At 37.5% G+C, this 16922-nt stretch overlaps 1 protein-coding gene across 2 annotated transcripts in view; it reads right to left on the bottom strand.

The window, feature by feature from the left end:
• LOC122793209 (thioredoxin-like) overlaps nt 1–16922 on the bottom strand; it is a 379230-nt gene that overhangs the window by 12218 nt on the left and 350090 nt on the right. The window contains exon 5 of one of the 2 annotated variants that reach the window (XR_006363452.1): nt 15069–15182. Coding sequence is in view for 1 of the 2 variants with exons in the window: in XM_044061044.1 (XP_043916979.1) it covers nt 15120–15182 (63 nt within the window). In the remaining variant the exon portion in view is untranslated. Of the gene's footprint in view, nt 1–8346; nt 15183–16922 lie in introns of those variants that run through there. The other variant, XM_044061044.1, reaches the window with a different exon arrangement.

The following is a 16922-nucleotide window of genomic DNA, read 5'->3' as shown; positions in this document are numbered from 1 at the left end:
TAGGAAGGCCCAGAAATGCAGTTCCTGCATGGAACATAACGAGTATGATGCTATCAAAGAATGTATTATATTCTGTGGAATTTGGGCATACAAGCATGAGCTGCATACGTCCAGCCTATGGGGCAACACACTATACTGTCCAGCCTAAAGTGGTCTTGTCAGGTATTCAGAACAATCTTCTAACTCTTGCTGGGTGACACCAATTATCCTAGGCTTGTTTCACCTCTTCCCATGTCCATGGGTGCCAGGGATCTCGGGGAGTAAACAGACCTATAAGTAATGGTAGTTATTAACATAATGTACAAACATTTTCATAATCAATTCTCTTCCAAACTAGTTATATCAAAATTATAACTTATCCACTTTGTTGAGAATAAAAAATTCAGTGGTGCTGTACTTGAAACACTACACACTTATTCAAACCAGTCTGATCATGTCTTTCATAATACTATTGTTTCCTTATGCTGCTTTCAGTGCTGAGCTGTTTATATTGCTATGCTACTACAACAAAATTTAAATGGATAAAGTTAAGATGCTGGCCTTTCTTATCCAAGATAAAACAATACTGTTTGGTTTATTTCTCCTACAGAGCTTTTTATAATATTTTCTAATTTGGCTGTGAAAGTAAACTGATATTGCATTTGTGACACTGATGTGCATGCATTTCTGATCATGTTTCAACTGTAAGGCAAACACTGTGAAGTTTAGCTGTATTCATGTCTAAGGTTTAATAAAGATCAACAGCATTTATAAAATATGAATTTTCTAACAAAGAGCACAATGTTGTTAAACAGATCAAATCTTAAATCTTTATGGGGTCCAGTTACATTGATCATTCAGTTAAGTACCTGATGCACTGCACTTCTGGGAAAGGCAATTTAAATGTTACGGCAGTTTAGAACAGCAAAGTGAATGACTGTATACCATAAAGTTATTTCCTTCCTAGGCATGCTGTTTCCATATCTGCCCAAACAGACTAGTTTATATCTTATCTCTGTTAGATAAAAAACATTAATGTAGATTCCTGAGGAACACTGGGGTGTCTGCAAGCCAATGATCCAGGAGTACACAGCAAATTGGCCTTTGGCAACACTGGTGACAAACACCTGAGACACAGTTTTATCTCAGTACACCAGCCCAGAAAAGAACGGTCTAAGAATCTCACAATTACTCTCCATTCCTTCAAGAAACAGAAATAGGCAGGTCCTAAAGTAAAACAGATACCACCACTGGTAAATGGTGGTTAGATATCAATGTTATCAAGGTGTGTGTGTTTGCTGCAGGGAGAACATGGACTGACAATGATGCCAAAGCATCTCTGCCACTTCACTGTCCTAATGTACCAGCATCACTGCAATGAACCACAACATGATGATCCATCTGGTAATAGGAACCAGTCAAAGGATATCATCAAACAAGGATTGAAGGAACACCACGTCCTGGGCTGTATATGGTTTAAGGGAAGGGCTTTGGAAGATGCAATTGCTTTAGTCAATGCACAAAGAAAAAAAAAAAAAATGATTGCCTTAAAATGCCCTGGAACAATTAGTCACAGTACCTACTAGAGGGAACATCATTTTGGATCATGTCCTTACTTATGTGGGAGCATCTTGGACCATTCCCTTGCACATCTCTATCACTTAAGTCTGACCATAAAGCAGTCTCTTTTGAAATAAAACTGAAACCAGAGATCCTTTCCACCCAAGGAAACTAGAAATTTAAGACAAACAACTTACTGCTAAGCGATACATTGGCAAGTTTCAAATCCTCACCAAACCCAGTTAACTCCACTGAATATGCAGAAATGTATACCACCACACTATACCAGCATGTAAACAGCTGCAGACATGCAATCTGAAATGAGTCAGTAGTACTGTGCTATCAATTTAAGGTGAGAGAGACTCAGATCATTTGGCATTCGTCTTCAGAATATCCAACATCACCAGTACTCTGCTTTGCTCTATATGCAAGTTTATTTTAGAACTGTGTTTACTCATACGTATAGATAGGAAATCTAGGCTAGCTGTTTTTCTGTATTGATGTCAGAACTATTCTACTGTATTATTTTAAGCATTTTCCTGTGATCTCTGAACTCTTGACTAGTAGTTAGAAGTATTGTCTTGTGTTCTTCTTTATTATTAAATATTTTTAAACCTTTCAAATGTGGCCGTTTTGTGTATAGATAATTTAAGCTCTAGTGTACACAGTGTATTGTATAAGTAGAAACAAGTATGAAAATACTTTGGCAAGGCATATCACTGATTTTCCCCACCATGAGTTCAAATTTAGAGGGATAGACAAAGTCTATTCAGATGGGAGGGGAGGTCCATCGTCACTACTTCTAGAAAGGATTGAGTTGCTATGGCAACTACATGCTGATTCGTGCCATTACCCTGGATTGAATGATTTAACATCTATTTTATGTATTTTAAAGCTGAAAAGCTTGACAAGATGAATGAGAAGTGATACATTGATGTATTAATATATAATGTTTTGTCATTTTCATCAGCATTTTAATGAGTTTACTTGTAATGGATTTAAACTCAGTATAAGAATGGTGTTTATACAAGGGGCTAATGGTTTAACCAATAGGATGTTTTATACTATCCACACAATTGGAAGTGAACGTTGTATAAATGTTGTTTTATATATTATTTTATCTGATGAAGTCCTAGCATTTGAAGGGACGAAAAGCGTTTTATTGGATTTTCATTGCTTAAACAACTTTTTACTGCTTCAAGACATGATTTGGTTTGGTTTGTTTCCAGTGGATTTTCAGGTTTTAAAGGTTGGTCGTCATTTTTACTAGTTTGTTGTTTGTCTCATGGCCACTGAAACAATTCCGAGCACGTTTTCACCAACAACCGCACTTAGAATGTCTACCGCAAAAAGTGGACGATTTGTCTAGGAGGCTAGACACTGTGACAAATACTGGCACAAATTCGGAACAGCCTGTACCTTAGTGCCTTCACAGGAGTCTTCTCTTTTTCCCCCTTCAGGGAACCCTATAACTAGTATGTGCACCTCTAGCTTTTAAATGTTGGAATCTGGTGAAATAGAGTAAACATGACGTTCTGGAGTAACAATATCAAGTGGCCCTGGTCTCATTGCAACTGTACATGGTGAAACAAAGAGATTAAGTGCTGGCCAACAGGGAAGGAGCACCTCATCTGGGCTTATTGGGACTCCAGAGTTTAGCAACTGGATAGCGACACCATTTTCCTTTGGGAATATGGACTCAGAAAATATACAGGAGCACCTGGCTGGAGAGTGTGTGGACTTGTCAACGAAATTACATCAAGTTGATCAGAAACTGGTTAAGTTACAACTTGAAATAGCCTATTTTTGGGAATGTATTCACATGAGAATTATCCCGAAGGGCTTAAGGTCTTGGCAGTATCCTACAGGTCTTGTCGAGGGCTCTCCTTTTCACACAGATTTATTAAAACTGTTCTATCAGCATGGCTTTGAGTTACTTGAACTTATATGCAAACATTACCAAGAAGCCGTGAATATACTAATTGAGGAAACTAGTACATTGGACAATCAAATCAAAACGGACAGACTTCCAGCGGTACCATTTTGAGTATGAGCGGGTCTACAATAGTATAGACCAATACTTGGGAAAATTAAAAACAACCAAGATCAATACTTGGCAAAATTATAAACAACCAAGACGAAGAAATTAAACCGAGACAATAGAGAATACAGACAAGGAACGGCCTATCCTAAACCACCATCCTCACAGGGAAATTACCTGATTGGATCAGAAGGAAGAATGGGTGGGACAATGAATAATGCAACAGAAGTGGAGCTACCCACAACTAGTAACGGTAAAGGGGAAATAATGGCAGATGTGGTTCGGAGAAATAAATGTATAGCTAATAACTTAAATTCAACTGGGAGAGTATGACAATCGATAAATAACGCAAATTTTCAGAACAGGGCATTGAATCATACCCCCGACAGGGTCGGAAAGTACAGAACAAGAACAGGAGAAATTAATGGATTTAATGAATGATGCAGGACAAGTTCCGACCCTGAACTGTAAGTTGATTTCAAATTCTAGTACGGATTTTAAAATTTATAATTACTCAAGAGGTTAACATCGCCCCTGAGTTAGTGGAATTAATGTCAAGGGTTTATACATTTGCACCCACATGTCAAGCAGATATTTCAAAAACTCTGATGGATTTGAAAATGTTACTGAGAAAATTAAATCTCACAGCTTTATTGCGTCAACAAAGTGATATGAGAAGTGAATATCATATGCCAAGTGTGTATCACCCACTATTACACCCTTTGATTGGACTATATGAGCAAATCTGTGAGTTAAACATATGTAACAACCTTCAGCAGAATAAAGGGAAAAGGAGGGATGCTTTTAACACCAGCATGGAAGACAAAAATGTTAGATCTTTTAAAAGAAGCCCCAGTTAGAATCATGCAGCCAGACAAGATGGTGGGTTGGCAAGTATGAACATGGAAGACTACATAGACAAGATGACGAAGGTAATTACTAGTGATACCTATATGGAAGTAACCAGAAATTAATTGAATATTGCCCATTCTAGAATATAGTCTTTTATTAATGACATGTTATCGAATCTAGGATTGGTGTTGAACTTTTTAATTACCTAACTATGCCAGCTCCAAGGATACAGATTTTATTCGGAATCCCGAAGATTCATAAGAACCTCCAAGACCCCCCCCCCTATGCGCCCTCTTGTGGATGCCAGGAACAGCATCTGACAATTACCATGAAAAAATATGCAAGGACTCTTGGTCCTTTCTAGATAGTTTGAACAAAATTATATTTAGTGAAGAAATTTTTTTTTACAGTGGATGCAAAGGATCTGTATTCCTCTATACCCCATATGGAAGGCATAGAGTGGGTGGTAGCAATAATGCGAGACAAAGGAGCACCACAGGAGGAAATTAATATAGTAGAGGAGTATCATCCTATCCTACAATTTCATTACATTTAACAAATTCTCTCTCCAAAAGTAGGCGTAGCTATGGGCTCCCCCTATGGGGCCAGCTTCACCAATCTTGTTATGGCATATTGGGAGAGGGAATTTATATTGAATAACATCCAAATTTCTGGGAAGATTTGATATTACATGATTCCTGGATGATATTTTCATCTCAACAGAAGGAGATGAAACAGTAGCACAAGAAATACTCACATATTTTATTCCACCACTCAATTTCTTAAGTTTACATCAACTTTCTCTCTCTCGAGAGAGAATAGCATACCTGGATGTAGATCTACTTAAAGATAAAGAGAATAGATGCTATGTAGCTAAAATATTCAGGAAGGAGACTTATTCAAACTCCTTCCTGCATTATTCAAGCTGCCACCCCCTTTCACAAAAAAGATCGGTCATTAAGGACCAACTTATCAGAGCAGCCCGCATAATTACGTGAGGGGAAGATTTCATAAGTGAAAGTGACCACTTGAAATATATGTTTTTGAAGAGGGGTTACCCCCCCAACTTACTTTCAGAATTGATTAATGAAGTCCAATTTAAAAGGACAGGTATATATAAACCAATACTGAATATTCAGTTAATCACTAATATTAAGACACCTGTACGGAGAGAAGTATTTAGCCCCTATAGCTTCATTTTATCATTCAGTATAGATGCTCAATTTATAGTATCTATCATATGAAAGAATTGGAACCTAATAAATGATACATCGTTGAGAGATAAATTCAATGAAGCTCCTAGGATTGTTTTTAGAAGGGGGGCTAATAATCTTGGAAGGAAACAAGAATCCATGGGTGATGTTTAAGTGCAATATGTGCCACTTCTGTAAACATATGGATACTGGTTCGACCTTTGAAGTGAGGGGGAGAAAATACAGTATTACACAAAGTTGATTGTCAAACTAAACAAGTAGTTTATTTAGCTAAGTGCCTCCATTGTCCCACATTTTATATTGGCAAGACCGATAGGAGGTTGCGGGAACGTGTTAATGAGCATTTGTATTGTACAAGTAGAAACAAGTTTGAAAATGCTTTGGCAAAGCATATCAGGGATTTTCCCCACCACAAGTTCAAATTTAGAAGGATAGACAAAGTCTATTCAGATGGGAAGGGAGGTCCATCTTCACTACTTTTAGAAAGGATTGAGTTGCTATGGCAACTACGTCTTACACTTGCCATTACTCTGGATTGAATGATTTAACATTGATTTCATGTATTTTAAAGTTGAAAAGCTTGACAAGATGAATGAAAAGTGATGTTTTGTCATTTTCATCTGATTTTAATGAGTTTACTTGTAATGGATTTAAACTCAGTACAAGAATGACAGCAAATATAAGTTAGAGGTGGTGTTTATACAAGGGGCTAATGGCTTAACCAATAGGATGCCTTATACTATCCACATGATTGGAAGTGAATGTTATTTAAATATGGTTTTATTTATCTTTATTTTATCTGATGAAGTCCTAGCATCTGAAAGGACAAAAATAGTTTTATTGGATTTTCATTGCTTAAACAACTTTTTACTGCCTCAAGATGTGATTTGGTTTGTTTTCAGTGGCTTTTCAGGTTTTAAATTTTACAATGCTTGACTTATCAGATTTCCGCCAGCATAGTGCAATGTGGTTACATTTTTGAAGTTCAACATTTACCATCATTTTTTTACACTTAAAAGAACAAGCATTTGGCTTACATTAATATTTGCAAATGACAGAATTATCTACAACATCCTATCTAGCTAGGTTGGCAGGCTTCACATATCTTCACACCTATACACTAAGGCTGAAGTCACAGTGAACCTCCTGGGCAATAAATGTGACTAATTCCCCACTCAGGCACTGTAGAAAAGCTAAACAAACAGGGAATAAACTCCTGTGTCACCCACTGGACTGCTAACTGGCTCACAGATAGGATGCAGATAATCAACATTTGGAAAGTTATTTCCACAAAGAGACCAATCACAAGTTAGGTCCCAAAGGGTTCTCTGCTGGGACCTCTCCTGTTTGGTATCGGCTTTTCTGAAGTAAAAGCCAGTACTGAAGAGCTCTAAGTTTGCAGATGATTGCAAGCTAGGTACAGTCACTGAATCCCTAAATTACTTGGCCATCCGGCAGGAAGGTTTATCCCAAATAAATAATGGGTGCCAAAACTATGAACAGAAACTGCTAAAATGCATTACTGCATCCTTTGGTAAGTCATCTACCCCAGGGAACTACCATATTGACAATGTGCCTCTAAGAGTTGACGTAGTTGTTTGGTAGTTGGGAATGTAAGTGGACCGTGACCCAACTTTTGACCAACATGTGTCAACTGTTGTAAGAAAGTCCTTCTGTACCGCTCAGCTTATTAACGATGTGATTGTCTACATCCAGGGAGGTTATTGCCCCCCCCTTACATGGCCTTTATAATGCTCCCTTTGGCAAGTTATCTGACCAGACACAAGCAACAACTGGCATGCCCATAGAGATAACTTACTAAAAGAATAAAAGGCCTAAATGACATTTCCTACATGGACCACCTCAAAGCTCTTATCACTATACTCTATACCCTAGCGACTAAGAGGTGATCTGTGTCTGGCATACAAGGAATTCTCTGACCCATTAATGATGGATTTACTGTACATCAGCAAGTCAAATGACATCAAAAATACTCTTGTCTAGTGATCAAACTTCAACAGAATGGTATGGAGGGACAGGTATTTCTCAGAGGATACTGCTGCTGTGGAACCAACTCCCCATCCACATAAAACGAAGTTCATCACTGTCTGTATTAAAGTGCAACTTTCTACGGATGGGAAACAGAAAATGTATTTTTATTTGTTTTATTTAACATCTCTTTACTGGGAAAGTCTGACTTGGATCGAAGCCAATTTTCAGTGGCGGCCCAGGGAGAAATGCTCCAGATGCAGGTCTTTGTGACATGGGAGGAAACCTACATGGACCACAGGGAGGACATGCAGACTCTGCACAGAAGGCACCTCAGCCAAGAACTGAACCAGAGAACCTCTTGCTATGAGGCAACAATGCTACTGCTGCACCGTCCTAGGTTTACCCCAGGACACCCCACAAACTATTAATAGACAGAGATAGCTCGTAAATGCTTTATCCCATGCATGGGTCCCCTCAAATTACTTATGGTATGATCCCAAATTATACCATGGTAATTTTGTTATGCTTAGAATGCTCTGCAATGGCAGCTAGCCTAGTATTTAACTATGAACCTATAAGCTAGCAGTAATGTAATCATGGTAACAGAGGAGGATCCACATAAACTTCAGCTGGAAGCAACTTTCATATTGTCAGCTATACAGACATTAGCAGAGAGGAACAAAATAAAACAAGACATATGGTACAAAGTGCTTTTTCCAACCATTTTATTAACTCTAAATCAAAGTGTACTTTATAATATACTACATGCCCTTGGATCAGTTTTTTTTTAACAATACACAAGACATGGAAAAAACACATTACAAACAAAAAACATCATCCCAAGTAAGATACATCAGTTCATAAGATGTTTTTTGTAGTGGAGGTAGTAACTTAACTGCAATACATTCCAACACAAAAGGTAGTACAGTATTCCATATGCAGTTTAACAGTAAGTATGCAACAAAGATGCAACTGCCAGTTTTTAAGTGGTTTCATACTTGTTCAAGAGGCTTCTTATAATGCAACTGAAAATGTAATATTTCTCCTTAAATGCTACTGAAGGTATTTATACCAGTCTATTCTCTTTTAAGACAAGTATCGAAACTGTTACTTTAAGTGATTTACTATTATCACTAAAGAATCTTGAGGTTTCTTTTATAATTTTTGACATAACAGCACAAAACAAGAACTGTGGTACTTGACTTAGGTATGTATTCTTCCAAAAGCTGTACTTCTGCTGCTTAAATCAGGAGCATGAAAATATGATGACACTTGAATTTTTGCAATAGGACTATGGTTGCTTATCTCAAGACATCTGATGCATCGACAAATGTTGCAAATCTTGATGAATTAACAGAGAACGTTATTATAACTTCCACCACTTATGTTCAAAATAAAGGAAAAACTGCAAATTAGTCAAAATAAAACCTCAGATTTACTGAAGGTCAAGCTTTTCACACTCCAGGCCATACTGTACATTAACAGCAAGTCTCATGGAAAGCCGAATGACGTAAATGTAACTTGTAGTTATTACAGGTCACTGAACCACAGTTTTTTTCATCACCAGAAATCTAGGTTATACATTTATGTAATAGACTTCTTTATTTAGAATGTAATCCTGAGTGGAATCGGCAAGCAATGTGTCAGTTCCCACTGCTGAAATACAGTGGTTTGCTGCCATTAACTCTGGTCTAGCATATTAAAGAAGATTAAGACAAAAGCTGGCCCCAAAATCTCTACATCCACATGTTAATGACTTCTTTAAGTTGCTGCTTTAACTTATCTGCTAATTTTAAAAGAATTTTGAGCAAATCAGACATCAAACTCTGCAAACATAAATAAGATACTGCTTTTGGAGTGGGATCATGGCATATGCGGTACATAAACCTCCAAAAGCATTGCAGAGGAACCAGGCTCTATTCAGGATAATCTAAATTAAACTTTATTAAAATGCTTAACTAAATCACAGCATTTTTGTTTCACATACTTCATCAGATGTAACACACTAAACAATTCTGGGGTTTATATAATCCAAATCCCATAACCCATCATGTTTACTGACAATTAAAACCAACTGAACTTTCATAAATAGTCACAGCAACACAGAATAAGTAAATAACCATATAAGGTTCCTCTGCAGTGCTTTTCTGGCTGGTTATTGGTTGCTGCACTTTGTGTGGCTTAAGCATGATTTTCCTGCTTTGTTTGAAGTCAGTACATAACCCTGTTAATCTAGAAAGTGAACTGTAAATTCTATAAGAAATTAGGTCATAGTATGGGAGTATATACGTAATACTTCAGAATGGAGTAATTCCTCATATTAAAAGCAAACTCACTTCACTCTCTCAAATTGTCAATTCAACAGAGTGAGTGCTTAGAACGTTTGCTGAGCAACTCATCTTTTGTTGGAGATGTTGAAAGAAAGATCATAGTGTGCATGTGTGGGTAAAGTAAGAGGGGGTTTGGGATTTTAATGACTAACACTGGCATTAGGGTGTGGCAGTATGTTTGCAGGTTAGGGTTATGGCAAAGCTTATGGGAGAGGACAGATTTAGTGAGCGTTTTGTGCAGTAGTACTATTAAGGAAATGTAAGGTGCACAGTTAGCGTTGGCACACATCAAGAAGGTGGTAAAGCAGTAAAGTTGATATTCAGCAAGCTATGATTTGTGAAAAATAATACACAAACTCTTGACCAAAGGAGTTGCAAACAACCTTTAACATTTATCTTGCATGGGATCAAGTTCTCCTTTTTCCTGCTTCCCACCTGACACTGACTTTACAATAGGGCCAAAAGGGATACAAGTCCTGAACTTTCCTGCTCCCAGACAGCTGATGGGTACAAATTTGATGCATTGTTTTCAACTAGCCGTAGTTCACTGAAATATGGCTCATCTATATTCAATGCAACCATGCAAAGCAAATTATAAATATATACAGAAGCACAGCAGGCTCAACCAGTGCCCTGTGATGGTATAACAAACCAGTGCCCCCCCTTAGATCTTCAATTGAAAACCAAAAATCATCACTTAGATCCACTGTCCCCCTCCCAAACTCTTCCACTGAATAGCAGAAACAATTTAGTGTAATGAGCAGATGGCTACTTTGTAGCCATCAACTTATTACAGTTAGATCCATGCCGCCTACCAGAGTTTTTCCGCTGAGGAGCCAAAATAAAAGTCTGTTCCTTCTACTGCTATGCCCCCCACCTCGCCACAGTCATTCAGACCCCATTTCTATGCCTTGCCCGGATTGTCCTTCTGCATGTTATACATACACACACATTTTTTTCACTTTTAAACTGCAGTTAACTACTTGCATTAAAGTGAGATGTGGATCAGCTGATTGTGCACCCCCTACAATTTGCATCTGGGGCAGCCATCCCTTTTGCCCCACCCTAGCTACACTACCGAGATTGTGAATTTGCATCTGGGGCAGCCATCCCTTTTGCCCCACACTAGCTACACTACCGAGATTGTGAGTGTGTGTTTTTCTGACTTGTTTCTGATTAGCGATTCAGCTTTTTCACTGTCTATAGTTATGTATTTGGATCCTTTTTTAATAAAATTTTGTAAACTTTTTCATTCAACCACAGCCCAAATAAATTTAGCATTTACTACTGTAATATTACCTTGGCCGGTAACACTTGTGTCCACACTCTTTAAATGGGGTAACTTCACACATGCCGGTGGTGCGCCCATTAAAGTCTATGGTAGCAAAACACATTTGTCCTACATTGATTCCCCTCAGGTTAAAGTTTACTGTTTTTCCTCACTGGAGTCAGTGTATGGAAAGCACATTGTTTAAGTGTTTTTCTTGTTGAAATACAAGAAAATGCTCCCTACTAGGTAAAGGTGCTGTTTGGTAGTTTTTGTACCATATGCCATGGTTCAAAGGTTAAGATTAGAAAATATTAATGGGTCATTACTCCCCTTTACCTACCAATGTTAGGAAATATTAAATGGGTCATTAACTCCCCTTTACCTAGCAAACATTTAAATTGATGGTTGGGAAACACTATACTTAGTAAGGCTAAAGATGATGCAAGTGCCCATTAATATTCAATACAAGACAAATAAAACAGTTACTATCCAGAGCAAATATGAAGAAAATATGTTTGCTACCTAAAATGGGATACTCCCCTCACCAAAGGGTACATTAGCAAGTGGCATAATGCCTCTCACCAACTTTAACCTCAGAATCAGCTCCCCATTATCAAGAGAACACACTTCCTGGAAGTACAGTTGCTATAGGATCAAACCAGGGCCTAAGCATGTTGTTTGCATCACACCGATCTCTATGCTTTTTTCCCTCAGTCTGCCCCCCACTCCCCACCCACCAACAAATTCACATTGAGGTACAAGCTCAGTTACCTGTATTTCTCTTTCCTCCAAGAAGCAAGAGAGGTGTAACTGGTATCTAATGGCATAAGACTGGAAGGGAAAATAGTCCCCCTTTTTTGCTGTACTTCTCACTGTCTCAAAAACATGCAAAGGCCCAAATACACATCTGCACTGTTTCTTGATCTGATTAACCCACTTTGTTTCTTGTATGGCCTGAACTGACTCCTAACATTCTTCATAATTTTCCATTCTTCCTTTCTCTCTACAAAACACAAGTCAGCAGCCCACCACTAATCAGTTCCTTAATACAGAGTTGTCCCCCAGAATACAAGCTGATATCTGAATCAGTGTTGTGCAGGAACAGGCAAGTATAGTATCTACATTTCATAAAACTGCTATAAGTTGGACTTTTTAATTACATCATTATCAGACAAAAAGAGGATGCAAAGAATGGTTTGCTAGAAATGCAGGGGCAACAAATACCCATGACAGGACAAGGTAAGTTGTGGGGTAGCTCTTGAAGGTAGATACAAGCAACTTAGAGCTCCAAAAAAAAAGTTTATTAACAATTCATACAAACTTTTACATGCATAAACTGTTAAAATAATCAGTTTATATGCATGTAAAACTTTATATGAAGTTTTAAAATGTTTTACATATACAAACTGTTAAAATAGTAAATGTTACTATATGGACGTAAAGGTTTACACGAAGTTTTAATAAATATGTTAATTTACTGTTACAGTTTATATGTATGCAACAGATTATATGAAGTTTCAATTTTTTTAAGCTGTTCATATTTACTATCTGCTATCAGTCTCTGCAGACAGATTTGGTAAAACATGGACACTAGGAGGTTATACCAAAAAGAAAATCTTAAGGGCAAAGCAGTGATAATAGTAAAGCAGAGGGAGATGCAGCATTGGCAGAGTAATGGAAGTGCTGACCCAGACCTGGTAGCATTCACATATAGTATTCATGCATACAAACAGTTCAATCACGGCACTAATGCCCGCCTAGCCTGTCAGTAAAGCATGAGGTCAACAGTGAGGTAAACATAGTACAATATCATCAGCAAATAAAGGTCATGAGTGCTCTGTGTATATAGCATACTTCTACACACAGCAGGTTTACAAAATGATTTATATATCTCTGCCTGCTACTGAAGTAAAGAAAACAAACAGCAAATGTATCTGCATTATCAAAGCCAAAACTGTAACGGATAGTATGGGAAAGTCATACATAACAGTTTACTAAACAGCAAATAAAGCCTTCCTCTGTAACAATGGAAAAAGTGTGGTATTCAACTGGTAGCTGCACATCTGGACTGAACTAAACTGATCTAAAGGACCCATATCAACTACAGCCCAATATATGACTTGCCATAAATGAGGGTAAATATGGTCGGGATGCCACTGAAATTCTCTCAGACTTGCATTAGGGGGATTATTTTTTGCTATGCTGTGGCAAGCTCATTTGACTTTGAGAATGAAAACGGAGAAGAAAATTTGACAAATTAACAAATGGACTACTGTCCTGAGAAGGTTACTGAATGTGCTGTTACTTTTCATATTATATAGATCAAAGAACAGTGTCCAAGATAAAAGATGAAGGACAACACAAACGCAAGATATATATATATATATATCTATATAGAGGTAGGTTAAGGAGATATGATCATAACAAAAGCTGGAAATACGCTACAACAAAAAAAGGTGTTGCTCCCTACATCTTGATTCTGATTATGTGTACCTGACGTGTATACTCCTGTACTCTGTCTAGAAAACTACACTGTTAAAAAATAAATAAATAATAAGTACATTGTAAGCAATGCTGTTAAGAGCAAATTCACTGAGTGATTCTGTTAGGCATCATTTTCCACCCATTAATCTAATTAGGCAAATGCAAGCAGTTGCCCTAAGGCACCTCTGGAGCGTAGCACAACACTACTTTATATTAGTAATGAAACTTTCAGTGACATTCCTGGTGTACAGTCAAAACCTAGAAATTTCTAGGCATTTTACACGCAAGACAGGTTTTGCAGCCATTGACACTCTGGGGTGTTTAGCCAAGTTATAAGTTTCTTTGACTTCAGTACTCCGTATGAATTAGCAGAACTGTCTTCTGTTTTAAGCTGTTCTAAGTGAAACCATATACAAAACGGGTATGTCACAAAATGCCCTTCCCAAGTGTTTTTCTTTTTACCCTCGAGAATTGTACTAACAAGGCTGTAGACTAAAACACTACTACATGTGATGGAACTATGAATAACTGAGCGATAAGTTTGCAAAATTCCAGAGTGAAACATTTATTTCTACATACTGAACAGCAAAAAACTGTCAGCAAGTATTACAACTTCAGTGTTGGACTTTTCTCTCAAACTCTACTTGCATGGTATGTAGTTCACAAGTTCCTTAACCAAAGCAGTGTTTACATGATACTCTAGAAAAGGCACTTTAACATACTGAGCTGTAAATGGTTATGATCAACTAAAAGGAAGTCTAAATATTTACTAAAGAGCAAAACATCATAGAATGCATTTTTGCAAGCAAGTCCATCATTTCCATGTAAACAGTGGATTTACAATTTTTTTTAATTTCTGTCATGATTATATATCTCAATAACATTTCTCAGGAGTTAAGCACTACAATTAGATACTAACAATGCAAAATGTGCCCTTTCTCCTAGCCATGTGCACTTTGCATGCTGCTGTCAAATTCCCATGCTGTTTTCAGCTGGCACACGGATGCATTCCTAAATGCAGTAATGCAATTTAAAGTAGGAAATGTGTACAAAATCCTGGCATCTTGGCATACACGAAATGAGTTTGGTATCTTAAACTTACTAAAAATCTGCACCTGCTGGAACAGACTTGAATATGGATATTTCAAGCATGAGCCAGACTCATTTTTTATACATGCTTAAGACCTAGATTTAGAAAAAAAAAAAAAAACAATTACAGTGATAGTACTATGGACCCACACTACCCCTCAGTTCAAGAAGTCTATTACTTTAACCAGATTCCAGTTTCACAGCTTGTTGGAGTTCATATGTGGAATTAGAATAGAAAGAATCACAAATAAAATTACATTTATTCAAGGCAATATTGTTTTACTTCTAACAGCAGTTGCTTTCGAAGATTATTTTAGTGTCTGAATTTTATCCTCAAGCTTTTCCTTGTTCGCCCCAGAAAATTCATGAACCTGTTAAATAAAAATGTTAAATTAGTATTTTATTAATCATTCACTCATTCAACAGGCTTATTCAGCAAACAGCTCTTTCCAAAAGTGACAATTCAGTAAGAAAGTATTAAACAAAGGGCTACAGCCAAAGTACATGCAGCAGACAAAAACCACAACAGAGCAATACACAAAATATGTGAAAGAAGATGCAATTAAGCACTTGTAGTCTGAACAATATGGCACATTGCAAAATGTATCTATTTGCTGACAAAGGCAAGTGCTCCAGGAAGTAAAATACTGAAGGGCCATCAGCATAAAAGAATCTTGACATTGCACTGACACCACTATCCTACATTCCTAAGGCATGAACCCATGTCATGGTAGTCATTTGGATTCATAACTACAGGAGGATATACAGTAAATTGATGGTTAAAATTCAGTAATGTAAGTAAACTTACCATTAACAGCAGATATTTGAATGACCACTGCTGCAGTAGCCTAACCTGCCAAGGACATAACAGACTGCTAAATTCCAAAGCTTCAGGGGACCTTCCCACCAACAAACCTTTAGTCAACTCGCGCTGAGCTGACTGAAGTCAGGCTTGGGCGCTTTCATACTAACAGAGAGACAGGGAAGCTAAAGCCCTGAGAAGGACAATACTAGAAAAAGAAAAACACATGTTCACGCCCTAGCATAAATATATAAACAAACAAAAATAAGGGTGGTGGTGGGAGGGAGCAGCTACTGCAGCAGTTACAAAAGTTTAGACAACTGTAATATGTTCTTCATATTGATCACTTGCTGCAGTAAGCTATATGGGTAGGTTGTCATAGCTAATATAGACTGAGAACAAGAATGAGGGTTCAGGAGTCCCTGGAGAATGGTCCTAGCAAAGCCTGTCCAAACCTGGAAAAGGATATCTAGTTTACAGTGCTTTATAAAATTATGTACAGAGGACCAAGTTACTGCTTCTACAATACTTCTAGAATCCAATCCTTTTCAAAAAGCCACAGAAAGCTGGTGGAAAGAGCCTTGGCCCTACCTGTAACAGTTTTGCTATGGTGTGAGTAACAAAAAGGAAGAGCATGAGACAGCTGTTTGGAAAAGGTCTGTTTTGACACTTGTTGCCCTTTTTTCTTACATTCACAAGAAATGAACTGATCAGAAGTTCTGAAATATTTTGTTCCGTTTAGAGAACACCTGAGTTATCAGTTGACATCCTAAGGTATGAAGTTTTCTTTCTCCCTCAATTTTAGGCTCTGCAAAGAAGACATGGAGATGGACAGCTTGGATTAAAGTAAACTAGGATACCAACTTCAGGAATAAAATTAGTGTTACTTACCAAAGAACACATCAGTTTGTGAAAAATTAGGTAATTTTGGCCTACCATAACAGCTTGTATTCTCTGACCTTTACAAGAAGAGTAAGACTGTTTTCCATGTCAAAAAACCTGAAGCCTGATGAACTGGTTCAAATGGAGAACCCGAAGAGGAAATGTGACAATATGAGGTACTGCCAGCTATGCCAGGAGACGTAGGGTAGTAGATGTGTAACATGGAATTTTATATATGTCATTTGTATAGCAAATTACAGAGGACTGTGCTGAAAATGTATTTGTGAGGTTTGCTTGTGTTGAAAATGCATCAACAGTGGGTCCTGATAGAAAATAAATATACAAGCATGTATTAACGGATTAAATGTATGCATTGCAACTGTTGAAATGAATGTACTGTAACAGAGGATACTGGAAGAGGTTAATG

Source organism: Protopterus annectens, chromosome 2.part0 (assembly GCF_019279795.1).
Source record: "Protopterus annectens isolate FY-2018-M chromosome 2.part0, PAN1.0, whole genome shotgun sequence".
Classification (NCBI taxonomy): Eukaryota; Metazoa; Chordata; order Ceratodontiformes; family Protopteridae; genus Protopterus; species Protopterus annectens.
The sequence above is the reverse complement of the archived record's forward strand: the minus strand, read 5'-3'. Positions and strand labels throughout refer to the sequence as shown.